The sequence below is a fragment of the Neoarius graeffei genome, chromosome 3 (genome assembly GCF_027579695.1).
Source record: "Neoarius graeffei isolate fNeoGra1 chromosome 3, fNeoGra1.pri, whole genome shotgun sequence".
Classification (NCBI taxonomy): domain Eukaryota; kingdom Metazoa; phylum Chordata; class Actinopteri; order Siluriformes; family Ariidae; genus Neoarius; species Neoarius graeffei.
This window is the reverse complement of record NC_083571.1, coordinates 54708091-54726491: the sequence shown is the minus strand read 5'-3', so window position 1 is coordinate 54726491 and position 18401 is coordinate 54708091. Positions and strand designations below refer to the sequence as shown.

General features: G+C 40.3%; 1 protein-coding gene across 1 annotated transcript in view; it reads left to right on the top strand.

Moving 5' to 3' along the window:
- Positions 1-18401, top strand: part of LOC132882575 (phospholipid-transporting ATPase ABCA1-like) — a 340951-nt gene that overhangs the window by 240504 nt on the left and 82046 nt on the right. Inside the window, exons 36-38 of the mRNA XM_060915668.1 lie at positions 3531-3708; positions 9311-9426; positions 13693-13837. Of these exons, the coding sequence (XP_060771651.1) occupies positions 3531-3708; positions 9311-9426; positions 13693-13837 (439 nt within the window). The remainder of the gene's footprint in view (positions 1-3530; positions 3709-9310; positions 9427-13692; positions 13838-18401) is intronic.

The window sequence follows — 18401 nt, the reverse complement described above, 5'->3', positions numbered from 1 at the left end:
AATGCAATAAATAATATATATCACTAATATATAATTTAACAGTTTATATATAAATTTTGGTATTTGAATTCAATGTGTTTCATCTGATGAACAAACACAGTACACAGAAAAGTTGTAACCCTTTTGTACAATCTGAAAAAAACAACACTACACTTAGAACGTAAGTTAGATAATGTGCTCAGCCTATCAGCTTTCAGTTTCTCCTCCCAACATATTTTAGCTGAAAAATAATGATACAGTAAATAATCCACTTCATTCATATTCATTACGTCTACACTGCGACTGAGTCTGTAACATGTCTACTGATGACATAGTATGGAAATTTCACCAAAATATTGCTGATTGGCTGCATGAACCTACAGCACTGGGCTTGTTCCAATTATCTCATCTCATGTCATTATCTGTAGCCGCTTTATCCTGTTCTACAGGGTCGCAGGCAAGCTGGAGCCTATCCCAGCTGACTATGGGCGAGAGGCGGGGTACACCCTGGACAAGTCGCCAGGTCATCACAAGGCTGACACATAGACACAGACAACCATTCACACTCACATTCACACCTACGCTCAATTTAGAGTCACCAGTTAACCTAACCTGCATGTCTTTGGACTGTGGGGGAAACCGGAGCACCCGGAGGAAACCCACGGGGAGAACATGCAAACTCCGCACAGAAAGGCCCTCGCCGGCCACGGGGCTCAAACCCGGACCTTCTTGCTGTGAGGCAGCAGCGCTAACCACTACACCACCGTGCCGCCCATAATAATAATAATAATAATAATAATAATAATTATTATTATTATTATTATTATATATATATATATTTTATTATTATTTATTTATTTCAGACTTCAAAAGCGGGTGGCACGGTGGTGTAGTGGTTAGCGCTGTCACCTCACAGCAAGAAGGTCCTGGGTTCGAGCCCCAGGGCCGGCGAGGGCCTTTCTGTGTGGAGTTTGCATGTTCTCCCCGTGTCCGCGTGGGTTTCCTCCGGGTGCTCCGGTTTCCCCCACAGTCCAAAGACATGCAGGTTAGGTTAACTGGTGACTCTAAATTGACCATAGGTGTGAATGTGAGTGTGAATGGTTATCTGTGTCTATGTGTCAGCCCTGTGATGACCTGGCGACTTGTCCAGGGTGTACCCCGTCTTTCGCCCGTAGTCAGCTGGGATAGGCTCCAGCTTGCCTGCGACCCTGTAGAAGGATAAAGCGGCTAGAGATAATGAGATGAGATGAGACTTCAAAAGCAGCATGCAAATGTAATAAAGGCATGGCTCAGATTTGTGTACATAGGTACATTAATAATCTAAAATTTAGCTGGATATATATACAATAAAACTATATAGAAATACCAAATTGTGTTAAGCAAAAATAAATAAATACATAAATAATTTTACAGCATCCTTAGTAACCACCTGGCCACCATTATTATTACAACCCCGATTCCAAAAAAGTTGGGACAAAGGACAAATTGTAAATAAAAATGGAATGCAATGATGTGGAAGTTTCAAAATTCCATATTTTATTCAGAATAGAACATAGATGACATATCAAATGTTTAAACTGAGAAAATGTATCATTTAAAGAGAAAAATTAGGTGATTTTAAATTTCATGACAACAACACATCTCAAAAAAGTTGGGACAAGGCCATGTTTACCACTGTGAGACATCCCCTTTTCTCTTTACAACAGTCTGTAAACATCTGGGGACTGAGGAGACAAGTTGCTCAAGTTTAGGGATAGGAATGTTAACCCATTCTTGTCTAATGTAGGATTCTAGTTGCTCAACTGTCTTAGGTCTTTTTTGTCGTATCTTCCGTTTTATGACGCGCCAAATGTTTTCTATGGGTGAAAGATCTGGACTGCAGGCTGGCCAGTTCAGTACCCGGACCCTTCTTCTACACAGCCATGATGCTGTAATTGATGCAGTATGTAGTCTGGCATTGTCATGTTGGAAAATGCAAGGTCTTCCCTGAAAGAGACGTTGTCTGGATGGGAGCATATGTTGCTCTAGAACCTGGATATACCTTTCAGCATTGATGGTGTCTTTCCAGATGTGTAAGCTGCCCATGCCACACGCACTAATGCAACCCCATACCATCAGAGATGCAGGCTTCTGAACTGAGCGCTGATGATAACTCAGGTCGTCCTTCTCCTCTTTAGTCCAAATGACACGGCGTCCCTGATTTCCATAAAGAACTTCAAATTTTGATTCGTCTGACCACAGAACAGTTTTCCACTTTGCCACAGTCCATTTTAAATGAGCCTTGGCCCAGAGAAGACGTCTGCGCTTCTGGATCATGTTTAGATACGGCTTCTTCTTTGAACTATAGAGTTTTAGCTGGCAACGGCGGATGGCACGGTGAATTGTGTTCACAGATAATGTTCTCTGGAAATATTCCTGAACCCATTTTGTGATTTCTAATACAGAAGCATGCCTGTATGTGATGCAGTGCCATCTAAGGGCCTGAAGATCACGGGCACCCAGTATGGTTTTCCGGCCTTGACCCTTACGCACAGAGATTCTTCCAGATTCTCTGAATCTTTTGATGATGATATGCACTGTAGATGATGATATGTTCAAACTCTGCAATTTTACACTGTCGAACTCCTTTCTGATATTGCGCCACTATTTGTTGGTGCAGAATTAGGGGGATTGGTGATCCTCTTCCCATCTTTACTTCTGAGAGCCGCTGCCACTCCAAGATGCTCTTTTTATACCCAGTCATGTTCATGACCTATTGCCAATTGACCTAATGAGTTGCAATTTGGTCCTCCAGCTGTTCCTTTTTTGGACCTTTAACTTTTCCAGCCTCTTATTGCCCCTGTCCCAACTTTTTTGAGATGTGTTGCTGTCATGAAATTTCAAATGAGCCAATATTTGGCATGACATTTCAAAATGTCTCACTTTCGACATTTGATATGTTGTCTATGTTCTATTGTGAATAAAATATCAGTTTTTGAGATTTGTAAATTATTGGATTCCGTTTTTATTTACAATTTGTACATTGTCCCAACTTTTTTGGAATTGGGGTTGTACAACTGTTGTTGTTGTTGTTATTATTATTATTATTATTATTATCATTATTATTATTATTGTTATCCATCCATCCATTCATTATCCATAACTGTTTATCCTGTGCAGGGTAGCGGGCAAGCTGGAGCCTATCCCAGCTGACTATTAGCGAGAGGCAGGGTACACCCTGGACAAGTCGCCAGGTCATCACAGGGCTGACACATAGACACAGACAACCATTCACACTTACATTCACACCTACGCGTACGGTCAATTTAGAGTCACCAGTTAACCTAACCTGCATGTCTTTGGACTGTGGGGGAAACCGGAGCACCCGGAGGAAACCCACGCGGACACGGGGAGAACTTATTATTATTATTATTATTATTACTACTATTATTATTATTATTATTATTATTATTATTATTCCTACTACTACTACTACAAAAGCACAGCAAGACAGTATATGAGAGTGTGTCTGTGTGTACAGTATTTCAGTCAGAGTGTGTTTTTCAATGCAGGATGTCAAGCTCTACAGATGTGGTGGTGGCGATCTGTGTGATCTTCGCCATGTCGTTTATCCCTGCCAGCTTTGTCCTCTTTCTCATTCAAGAGCGTGTCAGCAAAGCAAAACATCTGCAGTTTGTCAGTGGAGTCAATCCAGCTGCGTACTGGGTGGCCAACTTCACCTGGGACATGGTACACACACACACACACACACACACACACACACACACACACACACACACACAAAAGCTGTATAACATACATGACACTGTAGATTAATCACTACATGGTACTGTAACACTTCTCAACAGAAAGCACCAGAGACTACAGCACTTTTTAGGACCATATCTCTGCAAAACAATGCTTTTTTATTCCACTATGCCATGTTCACTTATTTTTACAAGTTACATTTGACACTTTTTTTTTCCAATATTTACAAATTAGTTTTTGACTCATTCTTACCAGCTGCTGCACAATAAGTCTTAGGTGTATTTAGAGGTTGTTTTAATATTTAGTTAAATAGTGAGTATATCAGTCAGGGATTAGACACGAGTTATTTTTGCTTCATTCTGACTTATTGGAAATAAGAAATAAGAGAAGAAGGAATAACATACTTTGCATACACTATGATGGTCTGCTTTGCATATAGGAAGCCTAGGATATAAATATACCCAACAATGCATTCAACCAAGAAATGTGTGTATTCATTTTGATCATTTGCAGATGCTTGCAGAATCATAGGAAATAAGATAAAATATCTTATTTGATTTTCTCTTCTCTTTTCTTCTCTTCAGTCTTCAAAAACTTGCCTATAGTGACTTTTTAAAGTCGTATCTTCCTGGAGGTAGGAGTACAGGAAGTGATAAATTCTGGACAGGAATTTAGGAAAAATTTTCAGGATGAAGCTGTACTTTCATAAACTCAAGCTGGATTGGAAAAATAATGTTATTAATCAATCCATTAATCCACAAATCCCTTTTTTTTTAACTTTGGAACAATTTAGAGTGATGTTATTTGCATTTTGAAAACATTTTTTGAAAAATTCTGTTTTTGTTTTTTTTCTCTCTCTCTTTGTTACTTACCCCTGATATCACTTGCTCTTTTCTTCTCAAAAAGTGGACAATAATGTTATTTATACCACTTACTTTACTTATCACCTTCTCGCTCACTCACGGAGCATAGGCCATCTATTAATGTATACCACAGTGCCACTGTATTCTTGATTCTGATTGGTCAGAAGGTGTTGATTACTTTTTTATAACAGCAGCTCTGATGGTCGTTTTCTCAACAGTGCAAACCAGATACTGTCTAAACCATATGCTCATTCTAATATAGTGTCATTTGTATAATAACCAACTTATATGGACACGAGTGTTTTCCTGGGAAATACACCACTCTTATTTTTCATATGAGCTACATCCGGGATATGGAGAACCAAAACTATGACATAAATATCTCTATGTCACTTGTGAGTAAACAGATGAATTGTTTTGATAAATTTGGGTACTGTTTGTGAATGTGTCGATATAATAAAAAGAACATCACATGTTGGCTTGAAGATATGAAGTTTATCTTCTCGTGTTGAAAACTCACATACACACATTTTTCATACGAAATACATTGCAAATAATATTGGTTGTCGTTGAGTGGTCTATCAGATATATTCCATTCAGCTAGCATGATATTGAATGAGTCAAAGGTGAGTAGCTGTATGGAATATATCTGATATACCACAAAAAAAGCCAGCCATTATTATTATTATTATTATTATAATACATACACAATCGATGGAACAATTATAGATTTTACAAAAAGTTAAGAACGGGGGGGGGGGGGGGTAACTTATCAATATTGAATGCTGATTCTGATTGAATGTAATTCAGTGTTCTGTCAATCCAATGTACATAGTCAAAGTTCTAACAATAAAAATGGTACAAGTCCAAAAAGTCTGAACAACAACCCAACTTACACTATATTGCCAAAAGTATTTGCTCACCCATCCAAATTATCGGAATCAGGTGTTCCAATCACTCCCATGGCCGCAGGTGTATAAAATCAAGCACCTAGGCATGCAGACTGTTTTTACAGTTTTGAGCTGGCCCCTTCCTCTTCCAACATGACTGTGCACCAGTGCACAAAGCAAGGTCCATAAAGACATGGATGACAGAGTCTGGTGTGGATGAACTTGACTGGCCTGCACAGAGTCCTGACCTCAACCCGATAGAACACCTTTGGGATGAATTAGAGCAGAGACTGAGAGCCAGGCCTTCTCGTCCAATATCAGTGTGTGACCTCACAAATGCGCTTCTGGAAGAATGGTCAAAAATTCCCATAAACACACTCCTAAACCTTGTGGACAGCCTTCCCAGAAGAGTTGAAGCTGTTCTAGCTGCAAAGGGTGGACCGACGTCATATTGAACCCTATGGATTAGGAATGGGATGTCACTTAAGCTCATATGTGAGTCAAGGCAGGTGAGCAAATACTTTTGGCAATATAGTGTATATACAAGCTATATCCAGACTGACAATTCAAGTTCAAAGTTACTTTTGCTTGTAGTTAATTGTTACACTGCAGTTGTTCAAAACAAAAGGGCTTTGCTGAGTGAAGTCCTCTTGTAAAAGTCTTCATCACTTTTCCTCACCTCCAAACAGAACTTTGACAATATTTCCACAATTGCTCTCTTTTCCAGTTTTTCAATGTCTGTTGGTAGGTTTTTCTCTTGTAAATATGTGTGAAGAATATCCATTGAAGTTTTGGCAGCCTTTCAGGTGTTCAGCACATCTTTCTCTTTAAATCTTATGCTTTTAACAAAGCAAACCTCGCAGCCATGTTTGTGTACAAACTGTCATAGTCACTCACTAGTGCAGAAGTTTTACATCTCCGACGTTTCTCTTTTCCAGTTTGTCGATGTCCATTGATATGTTTTTCTCTTGTAAATATGCGTGAAGAATATATAATGAAGTTTTGGTAGCCTTTCGGGTGTTCAGTGCGTCTTTAGTTTCAGTTTTCAGTTTATTTATTTAGTGCTTAAACTGAGCACTGGATCTTCTCTCTTTCCTGGCTGACAAAGAAATGATTGTGCGCATGCGCAGCAGAAAAGTTTTGTCATTGGATCTTCGCATAAGCTCCGATGTGTGACATTGTGTTGTCTTGGCAACGTGCAATATTGTAACAATATTGCACACTGATTCTCCATTAGGGAGAGTGGTGTAATACATGGAGGATAAGTGATATGATAATAATATTTCATGCCATCAAATAACCCACTAGAAGGGAATAGAATACATGTTTTTATTCCATGGAAAAAGTGGCCCATATGTATAATAATTCCCAATATGTCACTCCGACGATGTCACTCCAAGTGTTTTCCCATTAACTGGATGTGTGTTGACAAAATGGTGAACCGTTTCAAATTTAAAATTCTTTTGATTGTTTATTTTTTTGTGAAATGTGTCCATATAATACAGTGCCTTGAAAAAGTATTCATACCCCTTTAATTTTTCACATTTTTCCACCTTACAACCACAAACTTAAAAGTTTTTTTATTGAGATTTTATGTGATCGACCAACACAGTGTAGCACATAATTGTGAAGTGAAACGAAAATGATAAATAGTCTTCAAAATTTTAAACAAATAAAAATCTGAAAAATGTGGTGTGCATTAGTATTCAGCCCCCCTGTGTCAATACTTTGTAGAGCCACCTTTTGCTGGAATTACAGCTGCAAGTCTTTTGTGGTATGTCTCTACCAGCTTTGCACATCTAGACACTGAAATTTTTGCCCATTCTTCTTTGTAAAATAGCTCAAGCTTGGCCAGATTGGATGGAGAGTGTCTGTGAACAGCAATTTTCAAGTCTTGCCACAGATGCTCAATGGGATTTAGGTCTGGACTTTGACTGGGCCATTCTAACACATGAATATTCTTTGATCTAAACCATTCCATTGTAGCTCTGGCTGTATGTTTAGGGTCATTGTCTTGCTGGAAGGTGAATCTCCTTCCCAGTCTTAAGTCTTTTGCAGCATCCAACAGGTTTTCTTCCAGGATTGCCCTGTATTTAGCTCCATCCATCTTCCCATCAACTCTGACCAGCTTCCCTGTCCCTGCTGAAGAAAAGCATCCCCATAGCATGATGCTGCCACCACCATGTTTCACAGTGGGAATGGTGTGTGCAGGGTGATGAGCAGTGTTAGTTTTCCGCCACACATAGCACTTTGCATTTAGGCCAAAAAGTTCAACTTTGGTCTCCTCTGACCCAAAACACCTTCTTCCACATGTTTGCTGTGTCCCCTACATGGCTTCTGGCAAACTGCAAACGGGACTTCTTATGCCTGTCTTTCAACAATGGCTTTCTTCTTGCCACTCTTCCAAAAAGGCCAGATTTGTGGAGTGTACGACTTACAGTTGTCCTGTGCACAGATTCTCCCACCTGAGCTGTGGATTTCTGCAGCTCCTCCAGAGTGATCATGGGCCTCTTGGCTGCTTCTCTGACCAGTGCTCTCCTTGCTCGCTCTGTTAGTTTAGGTGGATGGCCATGTCTTGGTAGGCTTGCAGGTGTGCCATACTTTTTCCATTTTTGAATGATGGATTGAACAGTGCTTCTTGAGATGTTCAGAGCTTGGGATATTATTTATAACCTAACCTAACCCTGCTTTAAACTTCTCCAGAACTTTATCCCTGACCTGTCTGGTGAGTTCTTTGGTCTTCATGATGCTGTTTGTTGTTCAGTGTTCTCTAACAAACACTGAGGCCTTCACAGAACAAGTGTATTTATGCTGAGAGTAAATTACACACAGTAGGACTCTATTAACTAATTAGATGACTTCTGAAGGCAATTGATTGCACTGGATTGTATTTAGAGGTATTAGAGGACAGGGGGCTGAATACTAATGCACACCACATTTTCAGATTTTTATTTGTTTAAAATTTTAAAGACCATTTATCATTTTCGTTTCACTTCACAATTATGTGCTACTCTGTGTTGGTCTATCACATAAAATCTCAATAAAAAAAACTTTTAAGTTCGTGGTTGTAAGGTAGAAAAATGTGAAAAAGTTCAAGGGGTATGAATACTTTTTCAAGGCACTGTATATTCACCAAAAATATTCACCACTCAAAGATAAACTTCATGTATTTGCGCAACTGTGTAATATCCTCTTGTATTATGAACACTCAACATAATCTATGCCGAATCATAAACTTTAAAAAAGCCCTATAATTATTGATATGATATTGATTTAACATTTATTGAAGGAGTCTCCAGTGCAAGTGCTATGGAACAATACATTTTACACCACAGGAGGGTCTTCAGGACAGATGACTTTGCTCTTATTCTGATTGTATCCCCTGCCTTTAATTATTATGGCCCTAGACTGGGGACGAGTGATCTCAGATCATCCTCCACATATCATTATATTCTTTAGCCAAACACTAGTCCATAATCTCAATCACTGTGGTCTGTTCCTTGGACCAATGCAGGCCAAAGCCGCCTTCGGTTATGAATTACATCCCATTAACCCCTTGTCCATGCGAGAGCCCTCTGCATGCTCAGGGAAAATTGAGCAGAATCACTGAGAAGGCTAATTAAAATCTCATCGATTTAGCTCTGAATCCTATTCATGAGACTTCGCATTAATTACACTGAGATGACGGTACCATTTTCCAAATTGCACTGTTGGTCCTTGTCCTTCTCTGAATAATGGATGAAGAAGTCCTTTTGTCTGATATAATGTGTATTTTTAAATAAATGGGTCATGTTCCAAATGTCTGTCCATTTCTGTTTTGTTTTCCTATAGTGTAATTATGTCGTCCCATGTCTCATCGTCATTGTCATCTTCCTCTGCTTCCAACAAAAAGCGTATGTTTCGCCTCAGAACCTTCCTGCACTTGTCCTGCTGTTGGTGCTCTATGGGTGAGTTTGGATAGACCCAAGCCATCATGCTTGTTTACATCAGCAGTGTAATATAATGTGACATTGTAAGCAGTGAAATTGAATGCATGATATTCTGGAAAACCAAGTTTTCTGCTAATAATGTATTTTCTACTTTAAGAAAACAGGTACAGTATTTTAGAGGTGTATTACAGTGACTGTTTGGTGCTCTATGTATCCATATCTGTGTCTGTTCAGATTTAAACCAAACAATGGGTGTGGCCAAAATATAAACTTATATATAGGGCAGCATGGTGGTGTAGTGGTTAGCACTGTCGCCTCACAGCAAGAAAGTTCTGGGTTTGAGCCCCAGTGGCTGATGAGGGTCTTTCTGTGTGGAGTTTGCATGTTCTCCCCGTGTCTGTGTGGGTTTCCTCCGGGTGCTCCGGTTTCCCCCACAGTCCAGAGACATGCAGGTTAGGTTAATTGGTGGCTCTAAATTGACCGTAGGTGTGAAATGTGAGTGTGAATGGTTGTCTGTGTCAGCCCTGTGATGACCTGGCGACTTGTCCAGGGTGTACCCCGCCTTTCGCCCGTAGTCAGCTGGGACAGGCTCCAGCTTGCCTGTGACCCTGTCAGTGGCGGAACTAGACTTTTTTCCTTGGGGGGGCAAGGGGGTGGCCAGGACTATTTCAGGGGGGTCAATGGTTCCTCCTACTACACATACAAATATGCACGAGCACTCACGATTAATGTTAGCGATTGTGTGCTGTATATCTGTTTTTTTATCTTATGTGTTTAAATTATGCATTATTATTATTATTATTATTATTATTATTATTATTATTATTATTATTATTTATTCTTACATGGTGTTGCACCTGTTCTTGTCTTGTGTTCTTGGCCATGTCATGACTTCTAATTATTTTTGTCTTTTTGTGATATATACATACACACCTTTTCTTTCTTTCAACATTAAAATTCCAGGGACTACAGATGAAAGAAAACTAGTCAGTGATTATTTCTAGTGCATTTACATGTTAATTAATACACATTGATCCTTCTTAAATAAATAAACTTATAAACAATACTTTCAATTTACAATCATGTTTAAGTAGCTACGTATTAAGCACACAGAAGATGTCATTTTGAGTGTAATTTGTAGTTTTTTAATGTACAAAATGAATATGGTGCATTTACCAACACCCTGACACCATTGACTGGAACTAAAATGCACATAGTAACTCAAGTCACACAGTTACTCAGTTACTTACACACTGAGTCAGTTACACAGTCACACAGTTACTCACACACACAGGTACATATAGTCAGTTGTTCACACAGCCAGTAGTCCATCAAACCATCAACTTTCCACACAAAAATAAATAAATAAATTGCCAATTACCAATTTCAACTTTTCTGTCCGCCAACTCCACACCCCCTTAATGCGTGACCATAAGCTACCATACCAGCAACGCCGAGTAGGTCCAACTTAAAGTCAGTAAACTAAGAACCCAAATCATCACACAGATATCTACCGTCTCTCTGTAATCCGCAGCTAGCCTCTACAAATGACGCAAAATATTCCCTGTACTTCCTTCAAAAGAGGGTCTAGTCTTCAAAATACGCCATGATTTACTTAATTCTGAACATTGTTCATACTGCTAAAGGTCACTTCACATCACACACCTAGTTTTGACTACATCTGCGTTTTCACCTTTTCTATTGCCAAATAGAAAAATTGCCAAATCATTCTGATTTATGAAACGAAAATCGATTGGCCAGAAGATCCACTGACTGATCTTACTGAACTCGTGAACTTATTTTGGGATAAACTGCGGTCGTGTACTCACCGATATAGGTCAGTCTTAAAATCCATCTGGCTGAGGAGCAGCTGCCTTTTCTGTTCAATGGTTCCTTCTTTTTCTTCTTTCCCATGTCTTGTATTGTAAATTGGATTGCAACGCCTTGTGGTAGCTTGCATTGCGCCATCTACTGTATAGGAGGAACCTAGCAGTCACAGACTTCAATGCAACTGGCTTTTCTCGTGTGGTGCCGTAACATGTCAATCATCTGGGGGGGCACCTGGGGTAGCCAATCAGATTCCAGGGGAGGCTAGTGCCCCCCCCCAGCCACCCCTGTAGCTCCACCCCTAGACCCTGTACAGGATAAGTGGCTACAGATAATGGATATATATATATATATAAACTTTACCATTCTGACCCCAGTGAAAACACTGAACTTTCACCCCAGTGGTAGAAATGCAAGCACTATCATCATGGTTGGTTCATTCTGACAGAATTCTCTGACAGTTCCTCAACTTCAGCTACATCACTCGAGTTCATTCTTGGTCTGAATTACATGGTATAATCCCACTCACAGATGGATAAATGTTTGTACGTGCCTGTGATATTTTCAAGTACAGTGGGGCAAAAAAGTATTTAGTCAGTCACCAATTGTGCAAGTTCTCCCACTCAAAAAGATGAGAGAGGCCTGTAATTTTCAACATAGGTATACCTCAACGATGAGAGACAAAATGAGAAAAAAAAATCCACAAAATCACATTGTCTGATTTTCAAAGAATTTATTTGCAAATTATGGTGGAAAATAAGTATTTGGTCAATAACAAAAGTTCATCTCAATACTTTGTTATATACCCTTTGTTGGCAATGACAGAGGTCAAACGTTTTCTGTAAGTCTTCACAAGGTTTTCACACACTGTTGCTGGTATTTTGGCCCATTCCTCCATGCAGATCTCCTCTAGAGCAGTGATGTTTTGGGGCTGTCGCTGGGCAACACGGACTTTCATCTCCCTCCAAAGATTTTCTATGGGGTTGAGATCTGGAGACTGGCTAGGCCACTCCAGGACCTTGAAATGCTTCTTACGAAGCCACTCCTTCGTTGCCCGGGTGGTGTGTTTGAGATCATTGTCATGCTGAAAGACCCAGCCACATTTCATCTTCAATGCCCTTGAATTGGATGGAGGTTTTCACTCAAAATCTCAGGATACATGGCCTCATGCATTCTTTCTTTTACACGGATCAGTCGTCCTGGTCCCTTTGCAGAAAAACAGCCCCAAAGCATGATGTTTCCACCCCCATGCTTCACAGTAGGTATGGTGTTCTTTGGATGCAACTCAGCATTCTTTCTCCTCCAAACACGACAAGTTGAGTTTTTACCAAAAAGTTCTATTTTGGTTTCATCTGACCATATGACATTCTCCCAATCCTCTTCTGGATCATCCAAATGCTCTCTAGCAAACTTCAGACGGGCCTGGACATGTACTAGCTTAAGCAGGGGGACACGTCTGGCACTGCAGGATTTGAGTCCCTGGTGGCGTAGTGTGTTACTGATGGTAGCCTTTGTTACTTTGGTCCCAGCTCTCTGCAGTTCATTCACTAGGTACCCCTGTGTGGTTCTGGGATTTTTGCTCACTGTTCTTGTGATCATTTTGACCCCACGGGGTGAGATCTTGCGTGGAGCCCCAGATCGAGGGAGATTATCAGTGGTCTTGTATGTCTTCCATTTTCTAATAATTGCTCCCACAGTTGATTTCTTCACACCAAGCTGCTTACCTATTGAAGATTCAGTCTTCCCAGCCTGGTGCAGGTCTACAATTTTGTTTCTGGTGTCCTTTGACAGCTGTTTGGTCTTGGCCATAGTGAAGTTTGGAGTGTGACTGTTTGAGGTTGTGGACAGGTGTCTTTTATACTGATGACGAGTTCAAACAGGTGCCATTAATACAGGTAACGAGTGGAGGACAGAGGAGCCTATTAAAGAAGTTGTGACAGGTCTGTGAGAGCCAGAAATCTTGCTTGTTTGTAGGTGACCAAATACTTATTTTACCGAGGAATTTACCAATTAATTCATTAAAAATCCTACAATGTGATTTCCTGGATTCTTTCCCCCCATTCTGTCTCTCATAGTTGAAGTGTACCTATGATGAAAATTACAGGCCTCTCTCATCTTATTAAGTGGGAGAACTTGCACAATTGGCGGCTGACTAAATACTTTTTTGCCCCACTGTAAATGTATTTGGTTCTTTTTCTCAAAATATTAACAATTTAGTCATCTAATTTCTACCACCTCAACTCGAACCAGGCGGTTACTAAGGATGCTGTAAATGATTTATTATTATTATTATTATTATTATTACTACTACTTCACAGTAGACTCATTATGCCAAATATGATTCATGCTAATGTTCCTTTTCTGATTGGGTTTTCCATTTGGCTGAACACATTGAAATGTTCATATCTTGTTCTGAGTGTGTTTTCGTATTTCTTGATCACATTATGTGTGCTGTAGGTGGGCAATCACACCAATGATGTACCCGGCCTCATTTGTGTTCAGTATTCCCAGCACGGCATATGTGGTTCTCACCTGCATCAATCTCTTCATTGGCATCAACGGCAGCATTGCCACCTTCGTCATGGAGCTGTTCAATGACACGGTGAGGTGTGTGTGTGTGTGTGTGAGAGAGAGAGAGAAAAAGAGAGAGAGAGAACCCAATGTGCAAGTATGCTTTAGAAAAGGAGAAGGAAGTATTGGCAATAGTGCACGTTTACATATTTAAACCTTTAAAAATAATACATTAAATTCATTTTAGATATGTATATATTTATTCATGTGCCCCTGTTAATTCTATCAATTAACCCATGAGCATGTGGCATCGTGTGATAGCAGCACAATGCGTAAAGTCTTGCAGATAAAGGCTGTGAGATTCAGTCCATATTTTCATCAAACATTAGAATGCATTAAAAAGAAAGTGATTTTTGGAGCTCATGTGTGCAGAGGTGGTCAGATCGTGCTTTCCTCCAAGTGAGTCACATGGCCTCTGACTCTGCATGAGCAAGTAGTTTGAAAACATGTGGCCAGTAGCCTTCATGCGCCTTGGATGATAGCCTTCACCTTCTCTGGTTGGTAGCTGTCGTGTGATCGGGATGAGCTGCCTGATTGGTGGGAAATGACCATGACTAAATTAGTGAGAAAATCAGTGATACAGTGGTGCTTGAAATTTTGTGCACCCTTTAGAATTTTCTATATTTCTGCATAAATATGACCTAAAACATCATCAGATTTTCACACAAGTCCTAAAAGTAGATAAAGAGAACCCAGTTAAATAAATGAGACAAAATATTATACTTTGGTCATTTATTTATTGAGGAAAATAATCCAATATTACATATTTGTGAGTGGCAAAAGGATGTGAACTTTTATTTTTAGTATCTGGTGTGACCCCCTTGTGCAGCAATAACTGCAACTAAACGTTTGCGGTAACTGTTGATCAGTCCTGCACACCAGCTTGGAGGAATTTTAGCCCATTCCTCCATACAGAACAGCTTCAACTCTGGGATGTTGGTGAGTTTCCTCACATGAACTGCTCGCTTCAGGTCCTTCCACAACATTTCGATTGGATTAAGGTCAGGACTTTGACTTGGCCATTCCAAAACATTAACTTTATTCTTCTTTAACCATTCTTTGGTAGAACGACTTGTGTGCTTAGGGTCGTTGTCTTGCTGCATGACCCACCTTCTCTTGAGTTTCAGTTCATGGACAGATGTCCTGACATTTTCCTTTAGAATTTGCTGGTATAATTCAGAATTCATTGTTCCATCAATGATGGCAAACCGTCCTGGCCCAGATGCAGCAAAACAGGCCCAAACCATGACACTACCACCACCATGTTTCACGGATGGGATAAGGTTCTTATGCTGGAATGAAGCGTTTTCCTTTCTCCAAACATAACGCTTCTCATTGAAACCAAAAAGTTCTATTTTGGTTTCATCTGTCCACAAAACATTTTTCCAATAGTCTTCTGGCTTGTCCACGTGAGCTTTAGCAAACTGCAGACGAGCAGCAATGTTCTTTTTGGAGAGTAGTGGCTTTCTCCTTGCAACCCTGCCATGCACACCATTGTTGTTCAGTGTTCTCCTGATGGTGGACTTATGAACATTAACATTAGCCAATGTGAGAGAGGCCTTCAGTTGCTTAGAAGTTACCCTGGGGTCCTTTGTGACCTCGTCAACTATTACACGCTTTGCTCTTGGAGCTATCTTTGTTGGTCAACCACAACCACTCCTGAGGAGGGTAACAATGGTCTTGAATTTCCTCCATTTGTACACAGTCTGTCTGACTGTGGACTGGTGGAGTCCAAACGCTTTAGAGATGGTTTTGTAACCTTTTCCAGCCTGATGAGCATCAACAACGCTTTTTCTGAGGTCCTCAGAAATCTCCTTTGTTCGTGCCATGACACACTTCCACAACCATGTGTTGTGAAGATCAGACTTTGATAGATCCCTGTTCTTTTAGTAAAACAGGGTGCCCACTCACACCTGATTTGTCATCCCATTGATTGAAAACACCTGACTCTAATTTCACCTTCAAATTAACTGCTAATCCTAGAGGTTCACATACTTTTGCCACTCACAGTTATGTAATATTGGATCATCTCATCTCATTATCTCTAGCCGCTTTATCCTGTTCTACAGGGTCGCAGGCAAGCTGGAGCCTATCCCAGCTGACTACGGGCGAAAGGTGGGGTACACCCTGGACAAGTTGCCAGGTCATCACAGGGCTGACACATAGACACAGACAACCATTCACACTCACATTCACACCTACGGTCAATTTAGAGTCACCAGTTAACCTAACCTGCATGTCTTTGGACTGTGGGGGAAACCGGAGCACCCGGAGGAAACCCACGCGGACACGGGGAGAACATGCAAACTCCACACAGAAAGGCCCTCGCCGGCCACGGGGCTCGAACCTGGACCTTCTTGCTGTGAGGCGACAGCGCTAACCACTACACCACCGTGCCGCCCCCATATTGGATCATTTTCCTCAATAAATAAATGACCAAGTATTATAATTTTGTCTCATTTGTTTAACTGGGTTCTCTCTCTCTATTTTTAGGACTTGTGTGAAAATCTGATGATGTTTTAGGTCATATTTACGCAGAAATATAGAAAATTCTTAAGGGTTCACAAACTTTCAAGCACCACTGTAAAAACAATAAAACATCAAGTGAGTAGCAGTTTAATGGCTGGAAATGCCTTGCTGATGAGAGAGGTAAGAGGAGAACGGCTAGTCCTGCTTGAGCTAATAACTCAAATACACACTCTTTGCAACCATGGTGAGCAGAAAAGCATGTCAAAATGCAAAAAAAAAAATATGCTTTTTAAATCTTCACCTGTACAATTTTGGTGAATCTGTCAGTCCAGTTCCAATTTCCTGGAAGAAGATAGAGCACAGGGCGGCACGGTGGTGCAGTGGTTAGCGCTGTCGCCTCACAGCAAGAAGGTCCGGGTTTGAGCCCCGTGGCCGGCGAGGGCCTTTCTGTGTGGAGTTTGCATGTTCTCCCCGTGTCCGCATGGGTTTCCTCCGGGTGCTCTGGTTTCCCCCACAGTCCAAAGACATGCAGGTTAGGTTAACTGGTGACTCTAAATTGACCGTAGGTGTGAATGTGAGTTTGAATGGTTGTCTGTGTCTGTGTCAGCCCTGTGATGACCTGGCGACTTGTCCAGGGTGTACCCCGCCTTTTGCCCATAGTCAGCTGGGATAGGCTCCAGCTTGCCTGTGACCCTGTAGAACAGGATAAAGCAGCTAGAGATAATGAGATGAGATGATAATAATCTTTTGAAACCACCATGTTGTCATATTTAGCTCCATATACCATACCAATGCTGTTGCTTTTCATCCTTTCCTCCTGAAACATTCTTATCCAGCTTCTTCTGTCTCTCCACACACTTCTCTGTGGATTTTATGGATGAAGATTGAGATCAGGGAAGGTTCTTTGTGCTTTATTGACCATGTTCATTTGCATTTTCTCTTTGACGGATGAAAAAAAATGGAAGAGAAAAATGATCGAGGGAAATGGACTCCTTAAGGGATCTCTTTGTATGTTTGGATGCTTAATTCCCTCTGCTTTCGGTTAAACCTATCAGGTATTTTCATCTACTCAGTGATCCTGATGTGTGCATTGTTGATAAAAGTATAAGTGTGTGTGTGAGAGTGTGTGTGAGAGTGAGAGAGAAAGAGAGAGAGAGAGACTTGATCTGTTTAATGGCAGTGTGTGCCCCAGTTCTACATGTCCTACCAAGTCCTGAGAGACGAGCTCATCCCCACATGGTGTGTGTGTGTGTGTGTGTGTGTGTGTGTGTGTGTGTGTGTGTGTGTAAGGACATGTGTATGAAAGTGCATGTCATGCTTAAGTAATTACATTAGCATAATTTCTCATTTGCCACTTTAAAACAGAGTAGGTTTTCTAAGTGGGTCAGTAGCAGCATTACATTATGAAGGTACTGTAGCTACTGGTACTAATACCTCCATCCTTCTTAGGTTCTTCTCTAATTGACCAACTTTGCTAGCGAAGCTCATACCAAACTGACTGAAAATTTTGGGAGGTTGTACAACTTGGGTGAGATTTAGCCCTCATACCTCATGTTGTAAGTCATTTTTAATATTTAATCCATCTTAGGCAGTGATATTTCATTTTTACAATCGTTTCATTTTGCTATGAAATTAGTTAAAGTGTTGAGTTTTTAAGAACTGAATTAGCAAATTGTGCACGATGTGATAAACTAGCATCTGTCATTAAGGCCATTGTAATGGGTTACTTTATTATAATAATAATAATAATAATAATAATAATAATAATAATAATAATTTTCTTCAGTTCATTATTTGGGTAACAGGGTTGTACATTGACATCAGTCAGTCTAACAGTATCACAGTCCATCCTGTGATCTTCAGGAAATTTGGATGTTACATCTTGTTGAAAATGTGCCCTTTTCACAGTAAGATTTCAATATTTCATACACGGGTGGATGTGGTCAGGTAGCATGGTTGAGTGAATATTGTGGGAATTGAAATGCCATTAAAAATACCACTGAAATAATTAGTAAAGATTTGATACCTATCGATTCTTTTTTTTTTTTTTCAGTCAAAGTTCTCAGTCTGATTTCTGCTTAGGCCATAAACTGAAAGTATCAGTTTTTGACTATTTTTCAATGACA